This window comes from Anolis carolinensis, chromosome 2 (assembly GCF_035594765.1).
Source record: "Anolis carolinensis isolate JA03-04 chromosome 2, rAnoCar3.1.pri, whole genome shotgun sequence".
Taxonomy (NCBI): Eukaryota; Metazoa; Chordata; class Lepidosauria; order Squamata; family Dactyloidae; genus Anolis; species Anolis carolinensis.
The window spans coordinates 179,164,573-179,182,122 of NC_085842.1; the positions used below are offsets into that span (position 1 = coordinate 179,164,573).

The window sequence follows — 17,550 nt, forward strand, 5'->3', positions numbered from 1 at the left end:
CATTTTGGAATTTCCTTCTCATACATCAAAAGACTTGTGTTGGCCATCAACTCAAGGGAAAACAACAAGCAGAATCTCATTAAAAATGCAAGCACTTCCTTTGTAACTTCATTCATGACAACGAAAGACCACGGAAAACTCATTCACACCCGGGGGGGGGGGGGGGGGGGGAGCGCCATACAGCATGTTCTGTTACTTTTAATGCCAGAATTGTTTATAATTTTAGCTGTCTAATTTACAGTGGTATTCTGTGACAGTGATGAGAAAAGGGCTTAGCAGAAATTTGATACTTGTTTAATCAATAATGATTATGGATATGCAGCTGATGAACTTTAAAAATGGCAGCAGCCATTTGGACCCATATCCTGAAAAGAGTTGGACAAAAAAAATTGTTTGCTCCAGGAACAGACTAGAATAGCGTTAATGTCATTGTACAACTGCATAATGAAATTAAATGCCTTCCTCAGCACACATGACAAAACAACACACCCATCCTCCCACACCCCAACCACCACAGCACAGCCCCCAGTGCCACATCAATGCAAAACCATAGAGTTCAACATAGCTCCAGCTCCAGGATAAAAGCTATATCTCAGTTTGTTTGTCCTTGTCTGTTCTAATCCATTTTAGCATAGGTCAGCCATCAAAAAGTACATGCTTAACTTGCATGCTGTATCATCTAAACATCAAATAGCAGGCTATATCTTTTTGATGGACGTAACACCCGAAAAAAAAATCAGCTTTCCTGAGGGAAAAACTCTGCAAAGTTGGGGGGAAATGTCTCCAGACTAGGTTTAGCAGCTGCTTAGGGTAACAGGACCGACATTAGTTATAATAGGCTTAGCTTCCTTAAGCTGCCAATGTACAAGTTTACCCTAATGAAGAAGTTAAATTTACACCTACACTGGTTACTTTTCTGTATATTTGAGCTGCATTCTGGCATTCAGAATAAGGGTACTCAGAAGTTGCCATCTCCAGCATGCACATTCCAAATGCATAGACGTCCACAGACTCATCGTAATGCTCTTCATACATTTCAGGAGCCATGAATTCAGGAGTTCCTGGGTAAAGAGGGGGGAAATTGTTCATTTCATATTTACCAAGACAGTTTTTTCTTGCTATATCATCTTATATATCAGGTAAAGAGAAGTTAGATCTGGCCAAGGTTTACTCACTGAGAATTATTTAACAATAACAAAAGAACAAAAGGCTTCTTCGTTCTTTTACAGTGCAATCCTCAACATGTCCATTAGTGAAGACCAGAAGATTCACTGGGATTTACACCTTAGTTTATAATAAAATTGAAACAAAGAACACTCTTAAAATGCAGAGTGATTTGTGCGCTGGTGTGTGAGCTCAGTTCTAATATAGAAAAAAAATCCAACTAAGCATTTCTGCAGAGACATCCTCTTTGCTTACTTCCACATCTGTACCCACAACTTGCCTTTACTTTGATAGGCTTCATAGTCAGGGCTCCAGAAAAAAACAAACAAGCAAACAAACAGGAACATGCATACCGCAAGTCTGAGATCTGCCCACACTAACAGCAATAACAATTCTCCAACTGTGAATATCTGTGTAGCCAAGGCACTGATAGCTATACACAAAAGATAATCACTGGCAGAGTGCCAAGAATTCTATGATTTCCAAAATCACAAAAATATATTTAGAAAAAATTCCTGCCGGAAGTAGCCCAGGGCAAATGGAGAGCAAATGGCCTAAACACAAGGTCTAAATCAATTCATTTGAAATGTAGTGTTGGAGGAGGGTTCTGTAGATATCACTGCAAAAAAGACAAATGAATGGACCCTGTTTATTCTTAGGTAAAGGTAAAGGTTTTCCCCTGACATTAAGTCTAGTTGTGTCCGACTCTGAGGGTTGGTGCTCATCTCCATTGCTGGCTCCAAGAGCTGGCATTGTCCGTAGACGCTTCCAAGGTCATGTGACCAGCATGACTGCATGGAGCGGAGTTACTTTTTCACCAGAGTGGTACCTATTGATCTACTCACATTTGCATGTTTTCGAACTGCTAGGTTGGCAGAAGCTGGGGCTAACAGTAGGAGCTCACCCAGCTCCCCAGATTCGAACCACCGACCTTTCAATCAGCAAGTTCAGCAGCTCAACTATTTAATCTGCTGTGCTACCGGGAGCTTACTAGAAGCCAAAATGACCGAATAAATGGATATTATACTTTGAACACATTATGAGACAACATAATTCAATAAAAAAGATGGCAATGCTGAAGTGGAAGGCAGTAGGAAAAAAGGAACATCACATTACAAGTGGAAAGGCTCAATCAAGGAAGCCATGCCATCAAGCCTGCAAAACCTGAACAGGTCTGTTGGTGATTGGGGCTATTAGCAGTCTCCATTTGTAGGGTTGCAATAAATCAAAGATGAGTTAATGCAAACAGCAACTAACAAGCAATAGATGAAGGTAGGTGTGTAACCAAATGATGGTAGCTCAGTTGTAAGGACCTATCTGCTAGCCTTTGAATTGGGAGCTAGTCCCACAATTCACCCAATGGAGGGTAGGCAATGCATTAAAATGTTGTATTTGCATATATTAGTGTTGCTATTCGGTGTAGAACAAAATCTGTAGCTGATCTTCGCCAGCTAGTAGATTAAAAATGTTACCCTGACAATGCCCTTAAACAAAACTGCATAGTTTTTACTACATCTGTAGCTCTATCTGGATGCAATTGCAGATTTTACTCTCTACAGAGGTAACACATACACACACACACAGATGGCGATATCAGAGTATATGAATATACTATATTCACCAATGACACTCTTAGCAAATGATGTGCGCATTAAAGTTGCCAGTCCCAGGTCTCCAATCTTGACTGAACCAGTGGGTCCTGTGATGAAGATATTGTCACATTTCAAGTCACGGTGGATTATAGGAGGGGTCCTCGTGTGCAAAAAATGCAGCCCTTTTAAGATTTGTCGGCACCAGCTCCTTAAAACCTTTGGCTTCATGACTTTGAAACGTTTTAAGTATCTATGAAGAGAAAAACACAAATGCAGATGACCAAAAATATTTCCACAACGACTTAATTAGGTGTGATAAAATCAAAATAGTATTTTTCATTCAGGGTTCCATGAAACCCTGCAAGCATTCCACTGGGGGTTCTGCAAAGTTCTGCATCCTTACATTGTTTTTATTAAATTATTTTATTACACGAATGCAAAACAATTCCTTTAAATTTTGTCACTGTACCTACGCAGTCAACTTTCTACATTCATAGCGTGTAGAGGTTGAGAATCCCTGCAAATGTGGAAAAACCATGACTGCCTCCAGGGATTGGGCAAGGCTTTCTTGTATAGCCAGCATATATGTGTGTGTCGTGGGGGGAGGGGGGGGGGAGATTATGTGCGTTCCCCAAAGTCACATAGAGAAAAGCAGCAGATATTTCAGTTGCCAACCAGCTCCCACCAAAAATGGCAGATTTTGATTGGAGGTGGATGGTGCACTACCCCCTGAAGCCACAAGTAATAGAGCAGCAACCATTTCAGTTGCCGTTCATCTCCACTCACACTGAAAATCTGCTGATTTGTAGACTTCAGGAGGGTAGTTGATTGAAACTGTTATTCCTCCACTTGAAGACATAGGGAGCAGATCAGTGACGATTTCAGTTGCCAATGGGGAGTGGATGACAACTGAAATCACCGCTTCTCCCTTCCTTGTATCTTCAAGGGGTGGTGCAGCAATGATTGCAGTCATGAGCCACCCCCACTAAAGTCTGCTGGCCCATCGACTTTGGTGGAGAATGTATAGTTACAGATATTGCCACTGCCCAACCCCCTGAAGCTGTGACAAATCCACAAATAATCAAACCTGTGAATGTGGAAGGCCAATCGTATAACTTATTACTGCTATTTTAATGAATCCTTTTCCGTTGTGGTATATCAAGGGAAGTTCATATACCTGAATATACATTCATGACAACTACAACATGGAGAATGTTGAAAACTCATTTACACGTTAATATTTCCATTAAAAGGAATCTATATCAAACTTGTGAAAGAAAAAAATATATACAAACAACTGCATTATGTAGGCAGTGGATTAGGAAATATACATACGTCTTCAATGTTCCAGATGTCATCAGCTCAGTTACTAATACAATGCATTTCTTTCCTTTGACTGTGGATTCCCAGGAATCATAAAATCGAACGATGTTAGGATGCTGGAGTCCTTTAAGCATTTCTGCTTCTTCTTTAAATCTCTGCTGTTCTGCTTTGGTCAGCTTCCTGTCCTAAAATAATGATAATACACACATGAAACCACCATATTTTCTAAAGAAAATAATGCTACAGTTGCTTTGAGTTAATATTTGTACTTGGTTGCACACAGAGGTCTAGTCCAATATGGTCTACTTTCTTCTGTTTTGGTGAGAGGGAGACTAAGCACCGATGTGATGGGAGACACTCCTGATCTTAGCAATTTGATTAACTTTCTTTCTGCATGCAAAGTTGAACAGGCTAAGCTCTTGTATGTTGATGTTCCAATTTTGAGAATTTTTTTCTGGATTAATAGATACCTAAAAGTATATTTAAAAATATAAATTTATTAGCATATACTGGGAAAAGAATGCTGGCTTTACCATATAAAGTCATAGAAAAGAACAAATGGGCCATCAAGTCCAACCCCCTGCTATACAGGAAAAGCACAATCAAATAATGTGAATAAATCGACAATGTATAAGTCGAGAGCAAGTTGAAGGATTTTGATGTGATCCATAGATAAGTCTAGAGTCATACTGCAGGTAGGAGAAAAAGCTATCACTAACTGAGGGGAACTGCCACCCCTGAGTCACTGCCACTATCATGTTCCTGTCCAGGAAATCAAAAAGGAAACAAGCAGCATAGAGATGAAAGCAGGTCAGTGCTTATTTTAGATTCTCCCAGAACAAAATATGTAATATCTCACCTTTTACCAATCTATTCAGAAACTTTAAAAAAGTATTCAGTTACTTTAAAAAAGAGTTAAGATATAATACTTAGATAAGTCAACCTAGGTTTTGGGGCTCAGGTTTTTTTGGGTTTTTTTTTACTAAAATGTCTACATACTTGATTTTTTAAAAAGTGCCTTCTGACATCTGCAAATAGTTGCAATCATAGTGAACAAAAGAATGATTTTTGTTTCTATAGGTGGTACCTTCAGTGGTATAGTCATAAAAATTAAAAAAAAGAATAAAGGCACCCTGAGATGCACTGGAGGTTTGGCACATTTACAGGGTAAGCATACCAAGAAGGGGCCTCATTTACTGAAAAGTAGCAAGTTATAAAATAGGACATACAGTAGAGTCTCACTCATCCAAGCTAAACGGGCCGGCAGAAGCTTGGATAAGCGAATGTCTTGGATAATAAGGAGGGATTAAGAAAAAGCCTATTAAACATCAAATTAGGTTATGATTAAGCACCAAACATCATGTTATACAACAAATTGGACAAAAAAGTAGTTCAATATGCAGTAATGTTATGTTGTAATTACTGTATTTACGAATTTAGCACCAAAATATCACGATATATTGAAAACATTGACTACAAAAATGGCTTGGATAATCCAGAAGCTTGGATAAGTGAGACTCTACTGTAATAACACAGCGTAAGATGACCCATGCTGGATCAGACTTATCTCAACCAACAATCAGTTCCCAAATAAGTCAACCAGAAAGTTGGATTCTCTTTTTATCTCCCTCCCTCCATCCCTATCTCTCTCTCTGTGTATGTATGTTTATGTGTGTATATGTGTGTGTATACACACGCACACGCACACACACACACACACATACATATATATATTCTGAGCCCTGGTTATAATCAAATCCACACACTGTAATTCAGTTTAAGTATATCTGGATTTGGGTCTTTATTCAATTTGGGCCTTTCTTCAATTAGACCCAGGAAACGTGAAGAAACCCTAGTGGCCCACTGTAACACTTTTGTAAGGCACTTTGAAGGTAAAATCATTCATGTTCACTTTGACCTGCCTGTGATTTTAGTACTAAGCAACCTGCTGAGGTATCCAGAAAAGGTCTAGTTTTTCCCCCCATTGGATGAGATTCTATAGGCTGAGGATTGAGGTAAGATTGTTTGACAAGTGTAGCCTACCATTTGTCTGCTTTACCTTCACTCTTGGCTCATAACATCTGAATTGGAAAGGAATGGTTTGTTTGGTCAAGGCAAATGAAGCAAATACTTGCTTGTGAAAGAGAGTCTTCTATGGTGCATGCAGCTCCACCTAGAAAAGTGCCATTTCAATCCAGCAATTAAATACTGGCCATTTGGAAGTATTTCCCTCCTGGATATGCAGCTCATTTAGTCAGTTGCTATGGAGACTGTGTCTCCTTGATGGCACTGGTCACAGAGATCAAAGTGCTAGTGTTTTACCTTCAAAGCCCTATAGAGTTGGGGGACCGAAATACCCAAAAGACTGCCAGCCTTCATGTTAAGATCCTCATTGGAAGCCCACAACATGTGAATTAACTGGGTGGTAACATCAAAGGGGGGCTTCTCAATGGTCAAGTAATGTACTCAGTGACTGAGCAAAACAAAGTGCTCACTTTATTATCTTTTCAGTATAAAGTATCCAGTTGTTCACTGGTAGGGCAAACAGACTATAGGCCTTTGGTCTGAAACAACAGAGCAGTACATGTCATACATATTTATGTATTAATGCTACCTATTTGAGCACATGGGAATACAGAATGTACTCTGACTCACAGAAAGTCTGCATGATAAAAACCACTGGTGAGGTAATCTCATTTCTACTCTGTTTGAAATTGCTGTCAGTTGCTGGATGGGGCTGTCAGTAGTTTGAAATAAGCTTGAAAAGGCCAGAGCCTAAGCCTAATTTGTTTACTATGAAAACCAGACAAGTTAAGTTTTCTTGGTTTGTATTTTCATTGTTGTCATTTTTACGGATTATATTTGAATTAAATCAAGAATAAATATTTTCCAAAGGTAGACACCACATTTTATAGTAAATGCACCTGATGTTGACATAGCTGATTTCCTTTTGGAGGATAAAAGCTCTCATCCCACTTCGGTAATAATAAAGACTTTCTAGTCATGCTACCTAAAAGGATGCAACTATTTTGATATGACCCAAAAAGCTCAGAGCCTAGGCCTGGTTTGGTTACCTTAAAAGGCAACAAACCTGTTCAGCTCTTATACTTCTAGTGGTAATTCACTTTTTTTTATCCCAGTACACAAATATAGCAGTATCCCATCCCAACAGTCCCTTTGGTTTAATTTCCTAATATTTATAGGGGGGGGGGGGGAGGAAAGACTGACAGTTTTAAAAGAGCCATAAAGAAATCAGGTTTTATCAAATAAGCAAGCAGCAGAGTATGGTGTTCTGCATCTGTCATAAAGGGATGAACTTCAAAGGCAACTGCAAGAAGGACCCAGTGGAATAGGTGAATAGGGAACAGTTAAATGTGACAGAAGCAATATAACAGCATAGAAGACATGTTCAAAAGATCTAATGCAATTCAGCAAGGCTTCATGGCAAGTTGCACAAAGATTGCCCAAATGCATCAAGGAAATAAATCCCACAAGAAGACAGTCCTCAGTGGCTACCCCCTCTGCTTCCCCATCTCACAGCAGATATTTCAAACTTCCCACAAGACAAGTTTGCTTCTTGTCTGTCAAGAGTAGTTTGGCAGGAAAAGGAAAGGAAAATAAAATCCCCTTTGGGCATATGACTAAGGCCCTTGAGAAGGCAGGCTCCTAGGAATCCCTACACACACAGTGGCTGTCAAAGAAAAACACCTGAGAGTCAGGTCAGACATTTTTAGAAATCGAAGGGCTAGTGATCTCCATGTGTGTGTTATCAGAGGTTAGCTGTGATTCACCAGGCGCCTTGCCCAGCAGTGCACTGCAACTTCTCTCTACCTTCATCTAAGGGCTTCTCCAGACAGGACAAATGTGTCTGGTGGTTCCAGGATTTATTGTTGAAGTTCTTAAGGTTTGAAGAAAAAAAAAGATTCCAAGAACATTTATGTTGGCTTTGATTATTTTATGGTACCAGTTTCAATCTCTTTCCCATTCTTGAGTGGGTTTTTTTTTTCAATTCTAAGATGTATGGGAAAATCACCAGAGCAAATAATGTGTTACAGATATGGTTTTTTTTTTTAAAACACTCTTCTCCAACAACCACCAAACCATTACTCTCATTAAAATATTCAATCAGCCTTCCCTGGAAATTACAAGAAACAATTGCTACAAGCCCATGTGAAATGCCACAAAAATCTGATTGGAAACAAAGTAATATAAACTATGACAATGTATTATTCGAAGACACACAACAAGAAATATGCAACTATAATAGAAGCATATTTCAAAATCTGCATCAGATGTAAACAACCAAGCCAATCAAGAGTTTCATCCTCAGTTTTAACTGTATCAGTACAGAAATTCAAACTGTAACTTTGGCTAGTTAATGCCTCCAGCTTTCCTGATATCAGTGCTATACAGCTTGACAAGTCATAGCAAAATACCAGATTTTCAGAATCATTCCAACATCTCAAAAGAAAATGAGAAGAAAACTCAGTGACATGCCTTTTTCATGAAGAATACTTTTCCTTTTTATGTCCACTGATAGAATATGAGATGAGCTTTCCTAAAACCGAGCATACTTCTCTTGGAAAGCATGATACCTTCAAGAACACATGATGCCTTTTAAAACTCCTATCCACAGCTTCAATTCTATCTGCAAATCTGACTGTGGGCCATGAGGTCAAACACTCAAGTTGAACTCTCTGCAAACAGAACTCCATGAGTGGTACTGAAGTCTATAATTGTCACTTATTAAAATTAATAGGGATAATGTGAAAAATCTATTTCTTCACAGCCTCTTCTTTCTGTTAGTATTTACAGCTTTACTTGCTCATTTTCCTTTGATGTCCATGCAAACATGACTTGGACTAACTAAAACTATAGAAATCTAAACAGGTAAAATTTGAAGACTATAAATGAGATTATTCAGAAACTAATAAGGAACTACGAGCTCTCTATGGGCAAGATAAAGTAGAGAGCTGGTATTTAATTGAAAGTTGGTCTCTAGGGCTAAGACACATTCACCTCGCCTTACAAATAAGCTCAGGGTTAAAACTGTTCTGCTGATTTTCTTATCTGTATAAGATTTGTTGCAGTGAGGTAGATGCAGCCATAAGTAAAAGCTAGATAAATGCCCAGGAAATGATGGAATAAGAATAGAACACCTAAAGGTGACAGGTTATAATTGTCAAAAGGCAATTGCAGAACGTTTTACGCAATACTTTCAAAGTGCCATCTTAAAGATTGGACAACATCTGAAACCATACTTCTAGTGAAGAAAGGAGACACAGAAAACCTTTAGCAACTATCGTCCCATTACACTCCTCTCTCAACTATATGAACTGTTCACAAGGATCCTGCTACAAAGAATATCTTAAGATGTGGAAATCAACAGAGAACAAGCAGGCTTCAGACACATCTACTCCACCCCTCAATGTGGCTACTCCACACTCAATCATATCCACACAGTCAAACAGACACTGGAGAAAAGCAGAGAATATCGAGTTCCGGTTTCTCTTGCTTTTGTAGATTACCAAAAGGCCTTCAACTCAGTGGAGATAAATGCTATCCTTAATGCTCTGCAACAAGCCAGTGTAAATCCATTGTATGTGAACATAATAAAAACATCAATACAGGGTATCCAATGGATATAAAACTGTTGTCAGAAGTGTGTCATATCAGAATAAACAAACGAGTGCCTCAAGGAGACACAGTATCACCAAAACTGTTTGCAGCGACTCTGGGAAAATTAAATTTAAGGCGGGATTTCAATTGACAATGAACAAGTTTCTCATCTCTTCACAGACAATTGCATCCTTTTCACCCAAAATCTGGAAGATTTACAACATAATCTCCAACAACTAGTGTGACTCTCAAAATCAGAATGACTGGAAATGAACTTGAAGAAAATGAAATTGATGAAAAATAAGCAGTGTGTCCAGGGCTACATTGCTATAAACAGAGATGAAATTGAGGAAGTGACTGAATATATATTATCTTGGACAACAAGTACAGTCAAATAATTTGGCAAATGGCGAATGGGCAAGACGACACAAGGTGGCTTGGATGGTTTTGAAACAAGACAGTGCTACGAGATAAGCTGCCAGTGAAGGTCAGAGCAGATATCTTCAACACTACAGTTTTACTGGCAATGTTATACGCATCTGAAACATGGAAAACAACAATGTTAGAGGAGGAAAAACTGGGGGTGACCAAGAGAGCAATAGAAAGAGGCATGTGTGGCGTGAAAAGACATAAAATCAGCAATAAACAGCTGCGTAAAAGAACCAGGGTACAGGACATGGTCAATGAAATCCATGAGGCAAAAAGAAAATGGGCAGGGCATATTGCACAAATAAAAGACAACCAATGGACATGCCGACTAACTGACTGGATACCAAGAGACTACAAGTGGTCCTTGGGCAGACCTTGGACTTGATAGGACAAGTCAATGGTTAAACTAGTCCACCAGAAATTGAAAAGAAAAGCACAGGATCATATATTTTGACAAATGGTAGATTTGTGTGAAGCTCAAAGGAGTGGATTGATGAGAAATCGGATAGGATAGGATAGGACTGACTGGACTTTATTTCAGTCATGAAGCTACCTGCCCTACTAACTGTCTCATGCCAGTTTTTAAAAATATAGTAGAGTGTCACTTATCCAAGCTAAACGGGCTGGCAGAAGCTTGGATAAGCAAATATCTTGGATAATAAGGAGGGATTAAGGAAAAGCCTATTAAGCATCAAATTAGGTTATAATTTTACAAATTAAGCACCAAAACTTCATGTTATACCACAAATTTGACAGAAAGAGTAGTTCAATACGCAGTAATATTATGTTGTAATTACTGTATTTATGAATTTAGCACCAAAATATCAAGATATATTGAAAACATTGACTACAAAAATGGCTTGGATTATCCAGAGGCTTGGATAAGTGAGACTACTGTATATTGTAAAGAACTTATTTTAATATTTAAGCCATCAGACACATTTAATCAGATAAACTTGCCATATATTTTTGGAACAAAAGCAAAGTAAATCTCTGGAGTATAAGAAAAGAAGAAAACATGAAGAGACTCTCAGTTCAATCTGAGATCTATCAATGCATCAAATAAGAAGTCAAAGCAAGGTGGATGTTGAGCTTACTACTACTGCATCCTCCTATTAGAAATTAATGTTTCTATACTTAAATACATTGACATGAAAAAATGGAAAACGTATTAACAGAAGAAGTAAAGAGGAAAAGCATTCAAAATTAACTAATAGAACTATGGGTCATTCATACAGAATGTTTTCTGAAGGTACTTAGATTTGTCTTTCTATATTTATGGTTTAAGCTATTAGTATATAAATTTTGCATCTGCACACACCTTTATCCTTAGTTTTAACAACTAATCCTTCTGTATCTCAACACCTGGCCAAGTTCCAAAGGGATATATTAGAATTAACTACTAATAAAACTGGAGCTTTGTTCCTCTTTTGCGTCTGCCATAGCACAAGTCAACACTAAAGTGTTTCCCAGCTCACCAGAGTAGGTTTTTAAGGTTCACAAGTCACAAAGGAAACGCAGGAGAGAAAAGTGAGCTCTATTTATGACAGAAGTAGCGCAATCCTGTGAACGTACATGATCCTGGCCATTATGTATCCATTAGGATAAATCTACTATGAGTTTCTATTAAGGTAGACCTATTGAAATCAATAGGACTTGCTTTTTCCGTGTTTCAAATATCAGTGTTCAAGAGCACAATCTTGGAATCATCATCATATATAAGAAACTATTTTGAGTCTTTCCTAGTAATACCATTGTTCCACATGTTCACATGAAATTTAGAGGTTCAACCAAGTCAGGTAACTGGTTAATTAAGTCAATAAAAGGAAACCAAACTGCAAAAAGTGTGTATATCTGAAGAAATGACTTATTCTAAATGACACAGTGCATAATATTTGTGTGTTACTATGTACTACCAAAATGAATTGATTTGTTAGGACTTATGTTCAATAAACATGATCCTCCCAAAAAACAACCTCATGTTCATTTCATGAAGGCATACATGTCTTAGTTTTTTCAAATCACCAACAATAGTTACATTAAAATCTGTGATAGCAAGATCAATGCTGTACAAAATATATCTTAAATATTATTACCAAATAAAATCAAAACTCTATTCGAAAATATTGTTATTAAAATAAGTTGTTATGTAAATCAAATTGCCTACATTACCCTTATTTTATTCCAATATTAAGCAGAAAAGTAAAGATACTTAAAAGTGTTAACATAGCAACAGAGCAATCCCATCAAAATCTATTCCCAGTGTACAGGATTACAGTTTAATTTTAGCATACTTGCAAGCTATGTGTATAATTTGTTCACTCCTAAGGGGTAGTTATCTCAAAAAATTAAATTACAATTCAGATTTTAGATTTAGGGTTACAGTATTCCCTTCACTTGCCTACTTTGACTAGTAATTATCAGTTCATTGGTTATATTAGTTGATGTCCTAGAAAACACACTTCTAAAAATCCACAGTAATGTACACACACAAAACTCCAATTGGACATTTTCCTGACTTCCTCCATCACTGCTAGAAATTATACTGGGCAAAAGAAAGAAGTCAAGATGTCAAAGAGTGAATTTGTTATAACACTTTCAGTTTTTAAAACCACTGTATTCTCTGGAATGTGACAAAGCAACGTTTAAGAGTTATAGTTTTTCTCTGAGAGTTAGAATCATAGAGCTTTCTTGGAATTTGAACCCATTGCTCCGAGTCCTAGATTCCAGGGCAGCAGAAAACAAGTCTGCTCCCTCTTCCTTATTAGCAGCTTTTCAGATTTTAAACATGGCTATCATGTCCCCTCTCAGCCTTCCCTTCTGCAGGCCAAACATACCCAGATCTTTAAGCCACTACTCAAAGGGACCTTTGATCATTTTAGTCGCCCTCCTCTGGACACCTTCCAGCTTGTCAATATCTCTCTCAAACTGTGGTTCACAGAACTGGACACAGTATTCCAGGGGGTCTTACCAAATCAGAATAGAGGGGCACCATGACTTCCCTTGAACTATTAGACACTATACCCCTTTTGATGCAGCCCAAAATCCCATTGACCTTTTTAGTTGTTGCTTCACATTGTTGGTTCATGCTCAACTTGTGATGCACTAAGACTCCAATATCTTTTTCACATGGACTGTTGTTGAGCCAGATGTCACCCACTGTGTATTTAATGTTTTCTGTTTAAGTGGAGTATCCTACATTTCTTTTAAGTTCTTTTTGTTAGTTTTGGCCTAGCTCTCTAATCTGTTGATGTCAATTTGAATTCTGATCCTGTCCTCTGGAGTATTAACTATCTCTCCCAATTTGGGAGAGATAGTTAATATCCACTTCGGATGGCTCCAAAGTGAATACCAGCTTCATCGGTATTAAAATTAAAGGCGAAGAATCCAAGAAGGCTCAAATCACATGCCAAGGTATCTGAGAGAGACCCACAGCAATATCCGCGGGGAAGGAAAGGTTATTTGACAGTTTGGTCTCTTTGTTGCTTTTGTATGCCATTGCCAGTAACACTTTATTTAATTACCCTTTATTTATTTATGTAATGTCCTACTTGGTTCCCAGCACGAGATTCGCCATCGTTTATGACTGTTTTATGATTGTTTAAAAACACAATATAACTTTTAAAAGCCCCTAGTAATGCAAGAGTTAAAATACAAAACTGCCTGCGCGGGAAGCGTGGGAGGCCTATCACCACCCTGCTGCTAGCTTCACCAGTCTGGGCTCACCATCCCCCTCAGCCACACAGGAGGCCTATCATTGCCCCCATCGTCTATCCAGAGCCCATCATCACCCTGCTGCTCCTATCTCTTAGGCAGGAGGCCTGTTGCCGTTGGCTGCTGGATTGGGGCCCTGCCTTGTCCGCTGTTGCTGCTGCCTCATGGGAGACTTACCATCGTTGGATCAGTGCCTAACAGCAACCTGCCGCCTGCATGAAGGAGGCCTGCTATCATCCGCTCCCGGATTGCGGCCCAATACCTCCTGTTGTCGGAACGGCACCTTCCTTTACCTCGCTGTTATTGATTCCGAGCAGGATGCCTACCATTGCTTACCAGTGCTACGCTGCCAGAGTGGGGCCTTAGTTCCAACTCTGGGCCTTTTTGGGGGGTGGTTGCTTGGTAATAATGACTCAGCACTTTATATGTCTCGATCTATTTTACTGTTTTATATGCTTTAACTGTTTATATGTTTTAATATGTTTAATTGTTTTATAATTTAACATGCTATGTTTTTGTTATGTGCACGCACTGAATTTTTGTTGTAATTTGTAAAGATGCTCCGAGCTTCCTTCGGGGTGAGAAGGGCGGGGTATAAATAAAGCCGGGCTGTGGCGCAGACTGTTGAGCAGCTGCAATTAATCACTCTGACCATGAGGTCATGAGTTTGAGGCCAGCCCGTGGCGGGGTGAGCACCCGTCAATTAAAAATAAAAAATAGCCCCTGCTCGTTGCTGACCTAGCAACCCAAAAGATAGTTGCATCTACCAAGTAGGAAATAAGGTACCACTTATAAAAGTGGGGAGGCAAATTTAACTAATTTACGACCTGGAATGAGAAAGTGCCGTCAGAGTGGATAATGAAGCAGCTGCTCCCCCCTGTGGCCAGAATCGAACATCCCCTCAGAAGAAGGTTAAGTTGCCTCTGCGTCTGTCTGTCTCGGTTTCTGTTTGATGTGTTTAGGGGCATTGAATGTTTGCCCTATGTGTGTATAATGTGATCTGCCCTGAGTCCCCTTCGGGGTGAGAAGGGCGGAATATAAATACTGTAAATAAATAAATAAATACATTATTATTATTATTATTATTATTATTATTATTATTATTATTGGTATAATCTCCAAACTTGATAAATATGCACTCTAAACCTTCATCTAAGTCATTAATAAAGATGTTGAACAGCACTGGGCCCCCAGTCACCTTTTCAGGATGAAGGGGAACCATAGGTGATCCTTCTTTCGGTTCAGTCACTTAACTAATTATAAATTCATCTAACAATAGTATTGTCTAACCCACATTTTACTAGTTTGTATGAAAGAAGATTTGGAAGCTGTCAACCAAAAATATAACATTCTGTGATTTCTGTCCCCCTCAAGCATTTTAACATCCATTTGATGTTCTACAAAAACACAGGTAAAAGAGATTCAAAGTAAACCCAAGCAAAGAAAACAAGAAATGGAGTTCATTCATACAAAAACTACTTCTTAGTTAACAATGGGGGAAAGGCAAATGCTAACAGTGAAGCAGTGCAAAGATACAGATAACAGCCTTAAACTGTTACCAGCAGTACTAGTGCTACTACTATTAAGAAGCTTAATATTTACATCTAGAAATGAAAAATTTGAAAATTCAGAGAAAGAGGCCACAGCACATGAAATAAGAACAGAATCAGCTTATGAGACAAAGATCCTTTTAGCTTGGCAATCCAGCAGCTGCCAAAAAAAGATTGTCTTTTGAAGGACATAGAAAACCATTAGAGAAGGGCCAAGACAAAACTAATTTTATGAGTTCCTCTGCTAGCCAATGGTCAGGATTCTCCTGCCATTCACAGCTCAACTAGTAAAGGGATTTGGAAAAGCGCTTCACCTGTTGATCTTAAAGACTGGTCCGAATCATAGAGTCATAGAATTTTAAGAGCTGGAAAAATGTTTAAAAGTGCATGGGGTGTAGACCCACAATTATAAGAACATCAGCCCTGGCCTTGTCTTACTCAACTGCTGAGTATGCCTGTCCTGTCTGCCTCAAGTCTGCCCATGTAAAGCAGGTGGACATAGCACTGAACGAAACATGCAAAATATTCACAGGATGCCTTAAACCTACACCTGTTGATAAACTCTACAAGTTAGCTGGCACTGCCCCCCCCCCCCCCGATGTGAGACGAGAAGTTGTTGCTAACTGTGAGAGAAATAAAGGTTGAATATTGTGAAAGCCATCCACTGCATGACTATCAGCCTCCTCCCACTAGACTCAAATCAAGGAAAAGCTTCATGAGAACCACCACTCCTCTTAATGTTCTTCCAGCAACAGCAAGAGTATGCCTCTGGGAAGCTAAACCAGGCAATCCCAACTGGTTGGCCCCCCATGAGGGTCTACCTCCAGGGGCAAACCAAGAATGGGCAACTTGGAAGTCCCTAAACAGACTCAGAAGCGGAGTGGGCAGATCAAAAGACAACTTGGCAAGATGGCACTACTTGGAGGAATCCTCCACTTTGTGTGACTGTGGAGCAGAACAAACAGCTCCGCCTTTGTATGCTTGCCCACAATGTCTTGCCTCATGTATGGAGAAGGACTTGTTTAAAGCCAAGGACAATGCGGTTACTGTTGCCCGCTTTTGGTCTAGAACTATTTAGCTGCTTGTGATTCCTTTATTTTATCACTTTTAAACTTACCTATTATGCAGTGCTTTTGACACGAAATAAATAAATAAATAAAGAGCTGGAAGTGACCGCTAGAGCAATCTATCCAAATCTCTTCAAATAGGAATACACAACTAAAGCACTCTGGAAATGTGCCCATCTAACACCTGATTAAAGAACTCGAAAGATTTCCACCCTCTGTAGGCAGTTCATTCCACTGACAAGCAGTCTTACAGTAAACAAGTTCTTCCTAATGTTTCTAAGATCTGACCCTGTATTTCAGATGAGATATGGCCAAAGCAGTCATATACATAAAGATGCTCCACAGCTTTTTAACATAATAATTAGAAGACTGCAGAATGGGAACAGAACTTGAAATAGACATGACCCCCATAACTGTGGGAGATACGTTCCTGAACTTACCATGTAAACAGGAAATTTGGATAATAACGAAGTCTACTGAAATGAACAACTTCTGTTAAACCTTACCACAGAATAATTTTGAAGAAACTAGAAAATCCTTAGAGAGGACCTATTTTGTTGGATGCTAGTAGCTGAAACCCAGGAACCAGTCTTATGGGTAAGGGTATGATACTGTAACTATCATTTTGGACCTGTGGCTATTCTATCTGAAGGAATCTGAGAGCTGTGAACCAAAAAATTATTTTTCCAAGCTTTAAGGGAGAGAGAGTTCAAACCCTAAAGACACATCTAAATTGTATATCATCTCCTCTTCCCCATTCGATGCCTTCCAGGAGTTGTAGTCAAAAATATCTGGGAGGTACTGAAACAAGGAAAGGTGGCTGCACTAAATGTTCCTGACCCAACTCAGCACAGGCACAGAAAGATGGGACTATAATAAACCACTCAAAGGTATAGCCAATGAAAGGACTGCTAAGAATTTTGAATGTAACAGGAGTAGCAAATCTATATATATAAAAGAGTGATGGCATCAGGGCAGCGGACAAAACAACAAAACTACAGGCCCCCCAACCTCGAAATTTGACAATACAACCCATCATCCACGGCTCTAGGTTAATACAACAAAAAGAAAAGAAAAATAAAGTCCCAATTA

The 17,550-nt window shown here is 38.9% G+C and overlaps 1 protein-coding gene across 5 annotated transcripts in view; it reads right to left on the reverse strand.

The window, feature by feature from the left end:
- Window positions 1-17,550, reverse strand: part of wnk3 (WNK lysine deficient protein kinase 3) — a 148,966-nt gene that overhangs the window by 68,353 nt on the left and 63,063 nt on the right. For all 5 annotated transcript variants that reach the window (XM_062971191.1, XM_062971192.1, XM_062971193.1 and 2 more), the window contains exons 3-5: window positions 4,092-4,264; window positions 2,786-3,006; window positions 904-1,061 (exon numbers count right to left, since the gene is read on the reverse strand). In XM_062971191.1, the coding sequence (XP_062827261.1) occupies window positions 904-1,061; window positions 2,786-3,006; window positions 4,092-4,264 (552 nt within the window). The remainder of the gene's footprint in view (window positions 1-903; window positions 1,062-2,785; window positions 3,007-4,091; window positions 4,265-17,550) is intronic.